We start from the raw sequence: 17,290 nt of genomic DNA, 5'->3' as shown, positions 1-17,290 counted from the left end.
CTATGCACTGGTGTACATGTATTGTTTCATGTGAGGCGCTTAGAGCCCATTATATGGGAAGTTTGCGCCATATAAGTACTATCTATCTATCCGATTAGTTGTAGTAGGAGTAGTAGTAGTAGCAGTAGTATGATTATTATTATCATTACTCATCATCATTATTATCAATATTATCATCATAAACATTATTATCATTATTATTATCAATGGGTGCTGAAAGAACACTGAGCCAGTCATATATATTATTACAGCCTGTATAGTATTGTACTACCGGGCCGATCACATCAAGTTTGCAGACAAATCATACTTGTTGCACAGAGCATCATCAGCCGGCTATTTCAAGATCTTTCTGTTCTTCTTTTACACACACACACACACACACACACACACACACACGTGTCAAGTATATCATGTTGTTTTTTTGTTTTGTTTTTTCCCCTGCAGAATTTTATAGGCTCTCAAGGCCTGAGCAGCGCCAGTTTAGGCAATGCGTAACCAGGCATCTGCTTCCCTTTCATAAAATTATATTTTTTAAGCCGGTGTGCTGGGGGCGTATATGGTCCTATTGATCAAACCGCACGCTTTGACGGCTCCTGGGAAGAATGTTCAGCTTCATTCCGAAACTGTGGACTATTGTCTGTGCCGGAAATGATACAGAACGATTTCCCCTGGAGAAAAATCTTTTGAGTTTGGAGGAACGGAGTTTCAGGAGAGAGAAAAATCTTGCAGACGGTGACTTCATTTAGTCTTCATCGACTTGGATCTCTAAACAATGAGCCGGTAAGATTTTTGAAAGAATTTATTGTTATGTTTCAAATGCTCCTGTAACTCTTCCATTGGCTCATGATTTACAGGTGTGGATAATCGATCTAGGCCAGCAAGAGGGCAATATCGACATTTCTTCCCCCCCATTACTCTGCGTGACTGACGGAATGAACGTCCACCTCTTTTGTGAGTACTATTCATTCTGTCTTAGGGGGATTTTGCGGAATTCTGTAAACACACGCAGATGCACTCCAACATCACACAAAGGCCGGCGCTGGGCATCGGTCTGGATCTGGATCGATACGTCGCTACATCCATTTACTGGCATGAACGCGACTTAATCCTTGATCGATGTGCAGCGAACAGCTCGTCATCGGTCCATTCTCGGCCAATGAAAGTCAATGCGGACCTTTCTTGATTCTTGAGTTTGTCCGCAATAATTTTTCGCCGCGACCTCTGCCGTTTGCGAACGCAAAGCGGGTCACGTGATACGCAAGTTTTTGCTTGGAGGGTAAAAACAACTCTCGTGGAACATCGCCGGTCTGTTTTGAGTTTTACTGTACGCAGAAATGTCAATGAAAACCCATAACATTTTAAGTGAAAAAGCACTCATGAAGTTCATGGACACGCTCGATACCGTCTGCAGAGGAATATATGATGAAAAACGTCGTGCAGTGCAAAACACTGATCCCTATGGACACTCGGAATGGTCGGGTGACAAATCCTTACTGCCTTTCATTGAACACTGGGACGATATCACTAACTACCTGATTCACCGAGCCAGCAACTACACACGAAAAAGGTTTAATGCAGTTGTTGTTTAGCCCAGATGCTTTGTTTTTGTCTAGAATGTGCACGCTGTGTGTGTGTTTGGTTTCTGTTTGCTTTGTGTACACTGTGTGTGTGTGTGTCTCACTGTGTGTGTGTGTGGGGGGGGGGGGTTCTTTTTTCCTTCCACCCCCTGGTCTAGGAAAGTGCAACCAAAGTAGTGAATAGCATGAAGAACTTGCAGTTAAATAGTTTTGACTGGGTGTGCTGCAATCAACTGAAGTTAATTACTCATAATGACATGCTTGATACAGTTTTGTTTAAGAAGTCCTACCTTATTGTCATTAAACTTAAGTTTCTGGTTGTGTTCACTTGACACACCATGATATATTTAAAGTAAAGTGAACATAAATTATATTCATCAGACAGCTATGAAAGACAAGTGAACTGTAGTTGAAGTACACATTTCATGCATAAAGTATCAACCTTGTCAAGTTTTTTTGTGGCATTTTTTTTTTTTTTTTCAACTCAGTTGACCACAATGAAAGAGTTGTTTATGTTGTATTTCATGGTTTGAAGCGAAATAACTGAAAAGTGTTTTACAGTTTTGGTAGTGTCATTTCGCTGATAGCATCTGGCCTGATTCTGTAAACTGCACTTTTCTGTGTAAAACATGATCAACAGTATGTTTACAACAATACAAGAAAAGTAGTTTAAAGATGTGTTTAAAAGGTTTTGACCCAGACTACCTTGACCTGACTGCTATATTTTAATTGAATGTTAGCATAATTTAGTTCTTATCAGTTTGCTATTTTTGTTTATAGATATTACCTGTTATGTGTGAATGTTAACTCACTCGCTGCCATTGTCCGCATATGCGGATGTCATCGGACAAAGCGTTCGATGCCAATGTCCGCATATGCGGATTTGGATTTTGAAAAGTTGCGCTGTTGGAGTGACGTGTCGAATACGAAACTCAAAAGCAGAACTGATTCTTAAGTTATCTCCGGCCAACTTTTCATTCACACACACAGCGTGTGTGCAGTGACACGCTCATTATCAGACGACAACGAAGCATACCCTCGGTCAGCTCTGCAAGTTGTTTGACAAAAAAAAAAAAAAAAAAAAAGCCAACTAGCCCCCCAAGCTTCAGCAGTAAGAGCCAGTGCCACCTTGCCTCTTGGTTTGAGAGTGTTAGTCCTTCACAAAAGACTAAGCTGTAAATGAAATCCCCTTTGCAGTGGAGAAACTGTTGATCTTGGAGCTCTCACTTTGCTGTTGGCCCAACTGCAAGATAATGTCAGTCTCTGGTGTAAGTTGAGCGTTGAGCCAATGGTAGGAAAGATAAAAGATCCAACCTTTTTGAGATTCTGTGGCCTTTCATGCTCTGCTCTCATGGTGACCTCAGTTTCATACCCCGCTCCCACCCCCCACCACCCTTGCCCCTCCCCCCACCTTCCACCCTCTTGCACTTCAGTACTTGGGGTGGGTTCCGGTCAAAGGGGTTGTGTGTCAGCAGATTCATGGGGGACTGTCACAAGACTTGGTGGTGGTTTCCAATATAGGGTAGATGCTCACTCAGTCTGGCTCTGCCACTAAGTGATTTGTTGTCATCAGTAGGGGGTTTAGCAGGTGTGTCCTGTGTATATCAGATCAAAACACTTAAACAGGCAATACCGAACATCACCAAAGTGATCAGAAGCAGTGCAGGGTTTCCTCTAGTGTGTTGCCCTCTGGTGACCTAACATTGACAGTTTCTTATGGACAGCTGACCCTTGGACTGCGACTTGAACCAGTGACCATGTATCACCTTCACCTTCACCTTCACCTATCCCGTAGTCTTGTGGACCGTTGGGGCACCACAGGTGACCTGGCAACCAGCATCCTCCAGTCTTCTCGGGTGGAAAGAGACCATGTATAGTGGACTCAAAGTGAATGGTTTGGGAGAAATTCCACTGAAATGGTCCAGATGATGGGGCAGAAAGAAAAAAAAACACTAAAACTTTTGTGTGCCACTAGAATTATACTGATATGCTCTAAATGTGGGGAGGGGGGTGGGCTGTGCTTTGTTTAGTGAAAGGAAATGATTGTTCAAAAGATGATTTTTTTTTTAACTTGCTTATGTCTGTTTACATTTTGTACAGTTTCATACACAATGCATAAAGATACATTAACTCACTCGCTGCCATTGTCCGCATATGTGGATGTCGTCGGACAAAAGCGTTCGATGCCATTGTCCGCATATGCGGATTTGGATTTTGAAAAGTCGCGCTGTTGGAGTGACGTGTCGGACACGAAACTCAAAAGCAGAACTGATTCTGAAGTTATCTCCGGCCAACTTTTCATTCACACACACAGCGTGTGCGCAGTGACACGCTCATTAGCAGACGACAACGAAGCATACCCTCGGTCAGCTCTGCAAGTTGTTTGACAAGATGGCGTCGCGTCGAAGTGTTTGACACGGTAGGAGAGGTCAAACGCAACACAGCGTTGAAGCTACTCTGGAAATGATCCAGACTGAAGGCTCCGATGTTGAAGGAGATAATGTTGGTTCGTCGGACAGTGATTTTGAACCATATCCCGATGAACTAGAAATAGATTCGGCCGCTGAAGAGGGTGTTTACAGTGGAGAGGAAAGCGAGTCCTGACCATGTGCCAGCTGACCAACACTGACAACGAAATCACTGAGGAAACGGACAACTTTGCTGGTGTTTTTACCAGTGATTGGACTGAAAATGGTGAGTGTGTATGTATTATATATATATATATATATATATATGTGTGTGTGTGTGTGTGTGTGTGTGTGTGTGTGTGTGTGTGAAAGAAAACAATGTCACATGCTCAGGTGTACAACTGTGTGTGTGATTGTTTGCATATGTTTACTTATTTTCTGTTTTACTTGTTCATTTGTAGAACAAGGTGCTGTAGAATTCTAGAAATGACAGTAATAGTACTAATACTGATGATACTGTCATTTTTGTTTGTAATATTGTTAAAAAAAAAAAAAAAAATTTAATAAAAAAAATCAAAAAATCTAAAGTGGTTTTCTTTGACTACATGTAAAAAAAAAAAAACTTACCACATTATGCTTCCATTCACATAAATATTTAGAATAAACAAGGGAATAAGCAAACAAATAATTTAAACAATAAGAAGAAAGAGTCAGACCTGCATGATCATTTGTGTGTGTGTATGGTTGCAGGGCATGTTGCTGTGCTGAAGTGGCAGGACATAAAACCAGTTCATGTGCTGACAACAGTCATGCTGCCAACTACCATGGTCAGTGTGACAACACGACACCGTCCTGAAAGACAGAAGCCAGCTGCAGTACAAGACTACATCACCAACATGGCTGGAGTGGATATGAGTGACCAGCTACTGCAAGTGCAAGGTCTGTGAAGTCCTGATCAAGCGCCACAACACACAAAACACCAAACTGCCAACTGGTGTCCAAAATGTGGAGTTCCACTGTGTGTGAAGCTGTGCCCAGGACTCAACGTCACCTGCCATGAGCTTTTTCACTCCAGACAAGACAATTGTCAGTGATAATACATCAGGTTTTTGTGTGCAGTGAACTCCCTTTTTTATGTAGAGACAATATTTTCTTTTGTGTGCGTGATTTTCAACTTTCTCCACCATCTGTTCATACTTCATTGCATGTACTAGGTCTTCAGTTCCTCAAATAGTGTTAGGATGTGATGTGGAACATTTGTAAGCTGTTCAAGGACACTTGGTATACCTTTCTGATGAGTGCAAAAATGCTACAAAATACACAAAAAATGAATACCGTGATCAAGAACAAGATGGTGAGTAAATAATCTAATTTTTTGCACAAATATGGAACAACATTCACTGAATACACATACTAAATTTCAATTCTCTGGGTGTTTATTTGGTTTTTTTTGAGAATTTTTTTCCCATCCTATACAAACACTGGGTTTTCAGGGATTCGCAAGGGCAAAAACTCTTGGCATGGAGTGAGTTAAGAAGAGGTGACTTGACCAGTTTGAATGTTTTGGCTTGCATTAAAAAAATGTGAGTATGTTATGATGAGTGTGGTGTTTTTGGACTGGTGGTGGTAGGATTTATGGTAGTGTTGATAGTTTAATATGGATTGTAGTACTAGTAGTAGTGGTGGTTGATGATAGTGGTGGTATTTATTTATGCATTTTGCCATATGTTTAGTGACTTATGTCCCCATGATGTGGGAATCTTAATTACAAAGATTTGTTCAATTGTTGTGCTTGCATACATGTATGTGTGTGTGTGTGTTGGTGTGAGTGCAAGTGTGAAGAGAAGTGTGTGTGTGTGTGTGCATACAGAAAAGTCCAAACAGAAATCAAACTCTTGGTCCACAGATTGGTCACGTGACCCTCAGCACAGCTTCCTGACTCACCATTTCTCTCACCAGATTTACCAACGAACTCCCACTGTTTGTTGTTGTTGTTTGTTTGTTTGTTTACCAACAAACTCCCACCAAAATCATCTTATGTAACGATTACCAATGTTGTTCAATGACATTTTTGTCGGGAACTCCAGAAAATACCAAGTTTCGTATCCAGCAAGGATCGACGCCCAGCTACTTCGATATGCAAACATTTCTCAGTACACCCCCCATTCTCATGTTCAACCCCCCATTCTTCCAAGGCATGGACTAGGTTCTGATGAATGTGTATTGTCCAGCAGCTGAGTCTGCTGAGCTAAGTGGGTATGATAAGCGCGTGGCTTGTACTTCAAACTTGGTTTAGAAGGTTAAAACTGTGTACATGGTGGTTATTTGTTCGTAGTAAAGCCAGTATGCTGACCCAAACCAGCCTGGAAGAGCTCCAACAAAGGAGTATCCATGAGGCTGGGTGGCAGGTTGTTCCACTGGCACAGGGTTCTAGCAAAGAAGCCATTGAAGAAGGTTGGGTGGGTGGCATTTTCCTGGAACAGTCATTGGGCTCCCCTTTGCTGTAGAAAAGGAACTTACCAATGTTGACCATGTTGTTATTGATCTTGAAAAGCATGATGAGGCAGTTGTGTTGTCTTCTTTCTGTGAGAGGCTCCCAACACAGCATGGTGTCTGATCACTTTTGATGAAGACGCAGCATGCTGTGGCCTCTTTCTGACAGGTCGGGTCCCAGACTGTGGATGCATACTCTAAGACCAGTCTAACCATGGTCTTGTACGTCACTGACTTGATGCTTGTGGAGCATTTGCGGAAGATCCGCCTCAGAAAACCCACAACTCTGTTGCTCTTGTTGACTGTGTTGACAATGTATTTTCCCCAGGACAGGTCCTCTGTGATGTAACACTGAGGAATTTATTTAATGTCCCGTCACACATATCGGTGATTGAAGAAGTAACACTGAGGTATTTGTTGCATGCTGTTCTTTGCAGTGTCTGCCAATGTAGGCTGCACATAGTTGGTATTACAGCTTTCTTCTTACTCAGGGAGATACGAATGATGGTGCATTTGCTTGGGTTGAGGCTCATTTGATAGGTTGATTCCTTATGTTCCAGAGTTGATAGGTCATAGTGTACTGTTGTTGGAGGCTATCTTGAGAGGAGGCAATTCATTTGATGAGGAAACAGTCATCGGCAAAAAGTTTGGCGGTACTGAACTTGACAGCGTTAGGGAAGCCGTTTATGAAACTGAGGAAGACTTTTGGCTAAACTAGAGGACCGAAGACTGTGCCCTGCGGGACTCCGAAGATGACATCAACTGACGTTATTATGTTGCCCTCTAGAATAACCTGTTGCTGGCACTGACTAACAAATGCAGAGATCCACTGAAGGGTGTTTTCCGCACTCCATAGTTGTCCAGTTTTGTAAGCAGGCAGGCATGTGGGACCTCGTTGAATGTCTTTGAGAAATCCCTCAGCTGCTAGAAACATTTTATTGTTCTGTTGTTTCCAGTGTTCTGTTTTATGGTTCTGTGTGCTGGGGTGGGAATGTGACCAGACAGAACAAGGACAGACTTGACAAGATCATTAGAAAAGTGGGCGGGGTGGTGGGCAGAAAACAAGACAGTTTTGATGACATGTACTAGGAAAAGTTGACTTACAGGTTTTATGTCAGTTTAGACATTGAAACTCACCCTCTTACTCAGATTTTAACAGCAAACAGGTGGACAGAAGTGGTAGGTTTAGAGCCCCCCGTGCAAGAACAACACGTTACAGCTGTTCCTTTATTCCGACAGCCATTTGGACACTCAACCTTGGTAGGCAGCACACACACTTTTAACATATATCCATCTGTACCATTTCTCTTGTTGCTGTTGCAGTTGGAATTGTGTAAGATAAGGGGGTGGGGATGGAAGCGAGTGTGGGCATGGGCGCATTTTTCGAGTTGGAATGCAGGGTGTGCGCATGTGAGAGAGGGTGGACAGAATGTCAGGGTGGGTGGCAGGGGGTGATGGGTTGAAGTTGTCTGGGGAGAATGGGGGGTGGAGGTGATTGTGAATGTGTCAGTTTTTGAGTGGAAACATGTGCTTCTATATGTATGTTAAAAACAGTGGTCGTTTCTAAATGTACTTGCAGACAGTTGTGTTTGTTGTGTTTGTTCACATATTGTTAAAATGTTATATTTAATGCATACCATCTGTACCTGTTTTTTGTGTGGGTTTTTTTTTTTTGTTTGTTTTTTTGTGTGTGTGTTTGTTTTGGGGGGTTTTTTCGGGGGTGGGGGGGGTGTTGTTTTTTTGGGGTTGGTTTGTTTGTTTGTGTTTTTTGTTTTGGTTTTTTTTTTGGTTTGTTTTTTGTTTTGTCTTTAGAATTTCTGATAACTTGGGGTTTTTATTCTGAAAATCAATGTTTCTTAATGTATGTGATAAAATTGAATTGTAACTCATTTATGACATCCAAGAGTGTGATATTTTTTTTATTGCACAAAATGCTATTGAAGAATTCATTATAATAAAATGATAATTTTATCATAGTGTCTCTTAATCTTATTTGGAAATAGGGCTTCTTAGTTTTTCTTTAAGATACATGTTATAATTTCTCTTACCGGAAATAGTTCTTCTTAGTGTACTTAAGAATACATTTTTTATTTTGCTCTTTGTCTCTCACTGTGTTATAAAGTAAGTTGTTAAGCTTTTATCACTTTCGAATTTTAACTCAGTCTTTTCACTTTTAAGTTAAAATTTTGCTTTGTTCATATGTTAACTCGACTTCAGACTGACAGACTGATTGGTGTGAGTGACATGCACATGTAATTTCCAATTGGATTAAGAGATGAGATGTATTGTAAATCACTTTGAATCAGTTGTAGTCAATAGACAATAAAACCAGGAGAAAATGATGGTGGTTTTTTTGTTGTTGTTGTTTTTTTTTTTTTACATGATTTTAGCCTGGGTTGAGTTGAAGTGCAGAAATTAATTTTAATGATGAGCTGTACTGTTATTATTCTGTAACACTAACAGCACAGCTGTTCAAAATCCAATGATAATGCATAGTATTCTACATCAGTACATGTGTTGTGTGTTTTTTCAGACAACAGCATCACAATCATGCTTATAAAGTACAGTAATACTAATACTGTAATAGCATAGTGTGTCAACAGTTTTTGTCATTTTACAACAGTATGATTGTTCACAATCATGCTAAGCATTCTGCATGTGTGTGTTTGTGGTTGTATGTATGTGTTTGTGTTGTTCATGTGTGGTTTGTGTCTTACTGATCTGTAGAACTTTGTAAAATGTTTTGATATGTTTAAAAGTGTAGTCTACATTGGTATTTGTTTTCTCTTTTTATCACAATATATTTCTCTGTGTGAAATTTGGGTTGCTCTCCCCAGGGAGAGCGCGTCACTACACTACAGCGCCAACCATTTTTTTGTATTTTTTCCTTCATGCGGTTTTATTTGTTTTTCCTATCGAAGTGTTTTTTCTACAGAATTTTGCCAGGAACAACCCTTTTGTTGCTGTGGGTTCTTTTACATGCACTAAGTGCATGCTGCACACAGGACCTCAGTTTATCGTCTCATCCGAATGACCAGTATGTACTAGTATGATTATCATTATTTATATGTTTTAAGACACCACCAACAGTTGCATGATTATATTGGTTTAAACATTCTTGTTAAGCTGCCAGGTGTTTTGTAATATTGTTTATTAGATATGTATATTGTTAATGTCATTCTCTTGAATAGCAGATGGATGCAAAGATTGATGCTTAGCATTCTTTATTGTGGATTTTTTTTTAGTCACACAGCATATAGGTACACACATTCATTGATGTGTACCATTCAAGTATTTCTACATGTACATGTTTTGTTTTCCAGTCAGCAGCAGCAGACAAAGGCAACAGCGGCAGACAGCAATGCCGTTGGCAGCGGAGACATGTCCAGCGCCAGCATCCCGGCCCCCACAGAAGCCCAGAAGGAGATAGCGACCACGGCCACACAGGAGTTTGAGAAGGGTAACATGGAGAAGTGTAAGAACCATATGGAGAGGTTGCAGCGACAGAGGCCCATGGACCCAAAGGTGGTGCACAACCATGCCGTCGTCTGCTTCTACAACAGCAACCAGTGTGCTGTGGAAGAACTGAAGAATGGTCTGAACACTGCTTGTCAGCTGGTGAGCACAGAGAGTTCCTTTTTAGCTTTATTGACTTTAGTTTTCCATTTTTTCATTATTGATTTTAATGATGATATTAGTATTGAACATAAGTGATGTTCCTTGCCATCAATTTGGTGATATAGATTTATAAGTTATTGTCTGTTGTAAAGGTAAGCTATTTTGCACCTGGACAGGCCAAGAACAGTGAAGACCCTCTGGACGGTATTGAGGACGTGGACAATGCTGTTTTGTATTACAACCAGGCAGTGCTCAACTTTGTCCTGAAGCAGTACCGCACGGCCCTGGCCATCCTGGACCGTGGCTTCCAGTACATCGAGCCACCAGGTGAGTCTGGGTCACCGCTGGAGAGAGCCCGCGGTAAGTATTGGTCTGACAATGGAAGGGACAGTCATAGTAGTATTACAGCTTAACGTGTTTGACCTTCAGGGCGCATTGTGTTCTAGGTAGTTCTTTTCATAGAGTTGATGTTATGAAAAATCCTGCTCATAAAGACTCAGCTTGTGGTAAGCATGCTGGAGCTTGAAGTGAAAATTATTGCATGTAAGCTTTGGCTTCAACATGTGATTGCTCAGAACTTGATGTGACAGCTGCTGGTAATCTTCTCCACCCCAGGTCCCTTTCATCTGTCAAGTTGGTGTGTTCCTTCTGGTTGACATTGCACAGAACTGGGCTGTGGTGGGGTTTTTTTCCACAGTTTCTGATGTTGGCAAGAGAGGGAAATGGGATAGTAGACAGTACAGTAAATACCAGACTATACAGTGACTTTTTTCCCCCCTTTGTTGCATAAAATTAATCACAGAACAAGTGGAGATTTCCCAGTATACATCACAAGACAGCACAAGCTCACACAACAATACCAAAGAAGAGGAAAAAATGTGGGGAAAAATTGTGTGTTGTCGGAAAATGAGTGGAAAGCGATCAGAGGTCACCACACAGAAACAGACTTCCATAATCTTGCAGTCAGCAGATTGCAGAGTCTACAGCTAATTGTATTCATCATAATGAGCAGAAATAACTCTGATCAGAAAGGATAATGCTGAAAACAAAATGCACCTCACATGATTACGTGTTAAAACTGAAGGTGATTGACCATGTAGAACTTTCAGTTGACAGTAATAAAAAATTTTTAAAAATTAGAAAGAAAGAAAAAAGTGGTGGCAATCAGTGAGGCACATGCAAATGCTAAGGCAGTTGACAACCTTCAGCCTTCAGCAGAACCAGATAGTAGTGCTGTGGCCTTCACCTTGAATGCCAGCATGTTGGTAGAGGCTTCTTGATTTTGTTATCAGATTCTGCAAATTCAAATGTTTAAGCTTCTCATACGATAGTGACAGTGAATCCAGTTCATGAATGAGGATGTCCATTTTCCTGTTTCTTTTATTCGTTTTATAACATTCCATATGATGAAAGTTCATTAGCATGGGTTGCTAGTTCCAAAGTTTCTGGTCAAACATGATAAATTTGACAGCCCCTAATTCATGAGCACACCATATTCTACTTTTAATTTTATTTCTAGAATTTTTTGTGACTATTTTGAAATATTTTTGTGACTATTTTAAAATTCAAGTCATGCGCCTCAAGTACAGGACTGCCTTTCAGACCGAAAATGGTGTTGGTAACCACCCTGCTTGTTTGTGCTTTGCATGTCAAAGTCCTGTTCACACCAAGAAACTGTCGCATGTTGGCAGTTGAGCCACCCATAGTGCCTTGACCCACCCCTTGTGCTTTTAACCCCAAATAGCTCCAGCTGGTGTGGCCAAGGTGACTGGGACTGCCCCAGGTGGTCTAAACATCCACCACCAAGTTTGATGACTGGGTGATTAAAAATGAGGTTACCTACTTCCGGGAGGTTATCAGCCGTAGTTTCGTTTTCTCCGCATAGGCGGATAGTAGTTTGCACAGGCAGGAATGTCAGACCCCCGCCGGAGTCTGCACTAGTTGGGTCACGGTAAGTATGTTATTTAAACGTAATTTTAGATAGAAAATTTCCTTTTGAAAATACCTGGGAAATGATGCCAAAATTTGCAGCAAAGTTCTTGTCACATAGTTGGAAGAGGCTGTTTTTTTCATGCTTTTGTGAAACTGAAAGAGAAAGTTCATGTTTGTATTTTATTCCTTTACTCTTCCAGCATTGCTTGGTTGTGTTGAATTGTGACTTCACTTGGGGCTAACTTAACACATGGCTGATCAGCAATACAAGAGCTTAAATGGAGAAGCAGTGTGTGTATGTGCCAGGGACTAGCACTCATTGTCTCTGTGCACCGTCTGTGCTGCTTTTGATTGTACAGTCGTCGTCTGATGTGCTTGTTTTTAGCTTTAACCTTGCTCAGGTTTCTGTTGTTTTGCTCTGCTGGCTTACAAAACCCATTCCTTGATGAAAATGTTCTGTTGTGAGGTATTACAAAATATGATGCTGTGTCAGGAAAGTCCAGCAAAAAATTCTCAGCACTAAAGTTTAGTTTATCATGGAAAAATGAATTAAACATTCGCCCTCCCTTTACAGCAGGGCACTGTCCACTACCATATGTTGTGTTTGCTGTTGGTCTGAAATTATTGTACATAAAATGAAAAGAATAAGTTCAGACTTGCTGAAAAAAAGTTATGCAAAACCACTTAAGGTGACGTCTGTCTCAGTCCATGATCGACAGTCATGTGCATGTGAAAGACCTCTTAAACTGATAGGCAAGCACTTCCTTCATGCTTATACACTTTTTTCTACTTCTTTTTTCTGAAGGCAAGCACTTCCTTCATGCTTATACACCTTTTTCTACTTCTTTTTTCTGAAGGTAAGCACTTCCTTCATGCTTATACACCTTTTTCTACTTCTTTTTTCTGCTTCTCCTTCCCCTGCTTCTTCTTCTCCTCCTCCTCCTCCTCCTGCTTCTTCTTCTTCTTCTTCTTCTTCTTCTTTATAAAATGAAAAGACTAAGTTCAGACTTACTGAAAAAAAAAAAAATGCTACACCAATCATGGTGACATCTGTGTCAGTCCATGGTTGACAGTCAGAACTGGAGTGGATGTGAAAGACCTCTTAGACAGATAAACAAGCACTTCCTTCATGTTTTATACACTTCTTCTTCTTCTTCTTCTTCTTCTTCTTCTTCTTCTTCTGTGTTTCTCCTTCTCCTTCTTCTCCTTCTGTTTCTTTTTCTTCTTCCTCCTTAACTCTGTGAAGAGTGAAGAGTCAATGGGGCAGTGCACAAAACTGTTCGCCACATTCCTCCAGGTCTTTCACTTGTTTGTCAAAGCCTGGGTCTCTGTAAATGGTATTCCTTTCCATTGTGCAGTGTTGTCTCAGTCCATTGCTGTTTTTCTTCCGTCGTCCCCTCCATACAAAATAAAGTTATCTGAGGTTACATTGATTGAATCAAATAAAGATGACTTTCTTGACACAGCAACATGATCATTCTTCAGACATCAGACATTCCCTTTCTTGCTGCTGTATTTGTCCTTCCCAGATGTGTGAATGTTTGCTTTTATGGCTTCTTTGTCTGCTTTTATACAAGTATTAATTCATTTTTTAGATTCTGTTGTCTGTTTTTAGTATTTTCATTGCCTTTTGTTTTAATTTATTTCTGTTCCCGCTTTTACTCAGTCTTCAACGCCCCACACCTAATCACCTGGTTTTCGCAACAAGAGAGCGGTAAGCTAATGTCTTGCACAGTTGCAGTTCTCACATATATCCTAAAACTTTAAAACTGAACATTTGTTTGCGACTATTATGAGAACTGTATTAACTCTTCTTTCTCCTCTCTCACTTTGCAGTGAAAGCATTGGTGTGTGCTCTTCACTTTCACTTTTCTGTCATCAAGTTATAAAGTTTCCTTGGAATCCATAATGCATCGAATGTTTCACATGTATTATGATTAATGTTTTAACTAGTATTGTTTTGATATCGTGTTCACTACATGCCGGGGAAAATTTTCACATTTTGAGTGTTTGGAGGGGGTGGGGAGGGATGGGAGGTGGGTTTGATGCGGGCAGGAAAAGACAGACACACGGGACGTTCCAAAAGAGTTTCAAAGCATTACACTTTTTTTCCTTTTTTTTTAAGTCATGTTAAAAAAAAAAGACACTATCAACATCATTTTTTCCTCAGCGTCTAACAGGAGGTCTGGAGCAATGAAAAGAACCATTTCCAGGGTAGGAAAAGTCTTGGAAAAGTATGTTTTGGCCTTTAGGGTCTGGAAAAGCCTTGGGGGGGGGGGGGGGGGGACTTGATCAGTACCTTTCAGCAAAAAGATAGATTTATGCATTAAAAAATCAAAATTTAAGATTGACACAGGGATATATATATATATATACTATAGCTATTGACCTTTTTTATCAGTGGTGCAGCAGATAAATTTTTGATGGCAAGTAATTTGATACAGAATCAGCTGTCAGATTCTGGCCATGGTCATTTTTACTCGTGTTGAATTGTAATTTTCATATGATATGAAAGCAGATAGATTCTCAGATGAGGATTGTCAAAATGGGTCAGGAATAAACATGAGAGGAGATCAGTGGCAACATATGTGATTGTGGAATAGATTTATCACTGTGTGTGGGGGTGTGTGTGACAGTGTTTGTTCTTAAAATCCTATCACATATTTCTGTTTTGTGTGTGTGTGTTGACACGGATGAAGGAATTCATGGCATATGTACACATTTCTTGGTGTTGCTGTTTTCTTTATTCTGCAAACTGCTATTTTCTAACATTTGTACACATGTGTTTGTGTGTTCTTGTTTACTTTGAGTATATTTCCACTTTATTGCTTTTTTTATTGTGAAGAGGGAGGGGGGATAAGACTATATAACACTTCATTTTTCTTTTTTAAATTCCTTGTAAATTGAAAACTTTTTGAAATTATTTTTCTGCACTTTGTTTAGCTCTTTTCTGATAGAATGGTAGCATGATAGAGGTGTGGTTATTGCTTACTGCAACCATTTTATATGAACCAGTTGAGTGCTGCAGAATTTTGTATAAAAAAAGTGTTTTCCCCTTGCCAGGGATTTTTGAGGATTCAGAAGTAATAATGAATTGCAAAAAAAAATCTAGTACAAAAACTATGGAAGATACAGAAAGTAAATGTTTTCTTGAAGGAAAATTAATATAGAGTCTGCATCTGGGCTTTTTTTTTTTTTTTTTTTTTTTTTTTTTTTTTTTTTGCCAATTAGTTGGGTTGTAGATAAACTGTTCAGGCATTTAAAGTCAAGATGATAATTTTTGTCCAATACAAAAGTCTATTTTCACATCCACATAATGACATCTATAAAGAAAACAAACAAAATACAGCCAGAAATAGCTTGCCTACTGTCAGATTATACCTGTAGAAGAAATTAAAACAGTTTGTAAGTTTATAAAAAAAAAAAAAAACAAATAACAACTTGTATAGACATGTAAGTGAATCACTGTCCCAACAATTACAATGACAAACTTGGGTAAAGTCAATGTTAAAAGTCAATCACACTCTCAGAAATGGATCTGGCAAGTGTTTTGACAGCTAAGAGCTTTCGCAAGTTAGAGGGTGAAGTTCTTTGATGACATTCACTCCCTTCAAGTTGCATGTGGGCCGTTTAAAGTGTCTGCTGTGCATTCTGCAGGAAACAGACAACCACCAGTGTTCCATGATTTCCTTGAAACGCAGGGTTGAAGTGGATGTGAAATATGTGCTTTTTGTTATTAACACTTTTTGTTACTGAATCAGATAGTTGATTTGTTTGAAGAGGAGGCAAGCTGGATGCACAGCAGACACTTTTATCGGCCCATGTGCAGCTTGGAGGAAGTGAATGTCAGAGAACTTCACCCTCTAACTGGGGAAAGCTCTTAGCTGTCAAAAAGCTTGCCTGATCAGTTTCTGAGAACATGATTGAGTTTTTATGTTGACTGTACACACATTGGTCATTATTGGGACAGTGATTCACTTACATGTCTACACAAGGTGTGATTTGTTTTAATACTTGTAGCAGATATAATTTCTTCTACAGGTATAATCTGACAATATGTATGCTATTTCTAGCTGTATTTTGTTCGTTTACTTTTGGTTGCCATTCTGTGGAGGTGAAAATAGACTTTTTTGCACATGAATTATTATCTTCACTTTGAATGCCTGAACAGTTATCTGCAACCAAACTGATTGGGGAAAAAAGCCCAGATTCAGAATCATACATTTATTTTCCTTCACAGAAATGTTTACTTTCTTTCTGCATCTCCCATTGTTAAGAAAGCACAACTGTGCCTGTATGTTCTTCAGCGCCTCAAAAAGTTCGGAATTAAAAAAGAAATCATGGTTGATTTCTACTGAGCAGTCATTGAAAGTGTGCTAACTGTCGCTATTACAGTTTGGTACGGAAACATTTCCAAGGCAGAAGTTGCAGCCCTGAACAGAATCGTAAAAACTGCCCCCCTCTGGTCGATGGTACAGAAGTGTAAGGACGAAAACCAGTCGCTTCGCCAATAGCTTTTTCCCCAAAGCAGTCAGTGCCCTGTCTCGCGAACAAATCCAGTATGATAAAAAGAATTGTGCAATCAACAACCATCTACCTGAAGATCTAGTCATCAGCCCCATCCACATGTAATATGCGGCTTCTGTTCAGACGTGTGTGTGTGAGAGAGAGAGAGAGGGGGGGGGGGAGGGAGAGAGAGAGTGTGTGTGTGTGTTTGCGCATGTGTGAGCATGCACAAGTTTTTGTATTGATATACACATGTACGTATCCTGATTTATCCTGATTTCTACTGTATCTGTGTTTGTGTATGATTTTCGATGTATGTTCATAGCATGTTATGTACTATCCCCCACACCCCCACCCCCAATATTCCTTGTGACCCCAGTACACTTGGTAATCAAGATATATTCTGTTCTTTTCTATTCTATTCTAGTTCTTGTACTAGAATTTTAAAAAAATAAAAAAAAAATTATTGATTATCCCTGAATTCTCAAAATTCCTTGGCAAGGAGAGAGTACTTTTTTTACAAAATTATCTGGCACTCAACTGATAAAAAGTGGATGAAACCAATGATATTGCTGGTGGCCCAGAAGCAGGTAGGCAGGGAACATACTTGCTTCATCGGTTTTCATAACCTGCATTCCCCAAGGACAAGAAAAATGCACACAAGATGATCTGACTGATTTCTCAGCTGTCTCTGGACACATTTTCACCAGGTGTGTATCATAGACCCCACTGTCCCCAGCGGAAGTGCAAGTCAAA

General features: G+C 40.0%; 1 protein-coding gene across 4 annotated transcripts in view; it reads left to right on the top strand.

Moving 5' to 3' along the window:
- Window positions 1-677: 677 nt before the first annotated feature.
- Window positions 678-17,290, top strand: part of LOC143285524 (CCR4-NOT transcription complex subunit 10-like) — a 62,545-nt gene continuing 45,932 nt past the window's right edge. For 2 of the 4 annotated variants that reach the window (XM_076592878.1, XM_076592877.1), the window contains exons 1-3: window positions 1,362-1,567; window positions 9,802-10,096; window positions 10,273-10,423. In XM_076592878.1, the coding sequence (XP_076448993.1) occupies window positions 1,377-1,567; window positions 9,802-10,096; window positions 10,273-10,423 (637 nt within the window). In that variant the 5' untranslated portion in view covers window positions 1,362-1,376. Of the gene's footprint in view, window positions 781-809; window positions 952-1,361; window positions 1,568-9,801; window positions 10,097-10,272; window positions 10,424-17,290 lie in introns of those variants that run through there. The other 2 variants (XM_076592879.1, XM_076592880.1) reach the window with 2 other exon arrangements.

This window comes from Babylonia areolata, chromosome 9, assembly GCF_041734735.1.
Source record: "Babylonia areolata isolate BAREFJ2019XMU chromosome 9, ASM4173473v1, whole genome shotgun sequence".
Classification (NCBI taxonomy): Eukaryota; Metazoa; Mollusca; class Gastropoda; order Neogastropoda; family Buccinidae; genus Babylonia; species Babylonia areolata.
Note: the sequence above shows the minus strand (reverse complement) of the source record. Positions and strands in the feature narration are given on the sequence as shown.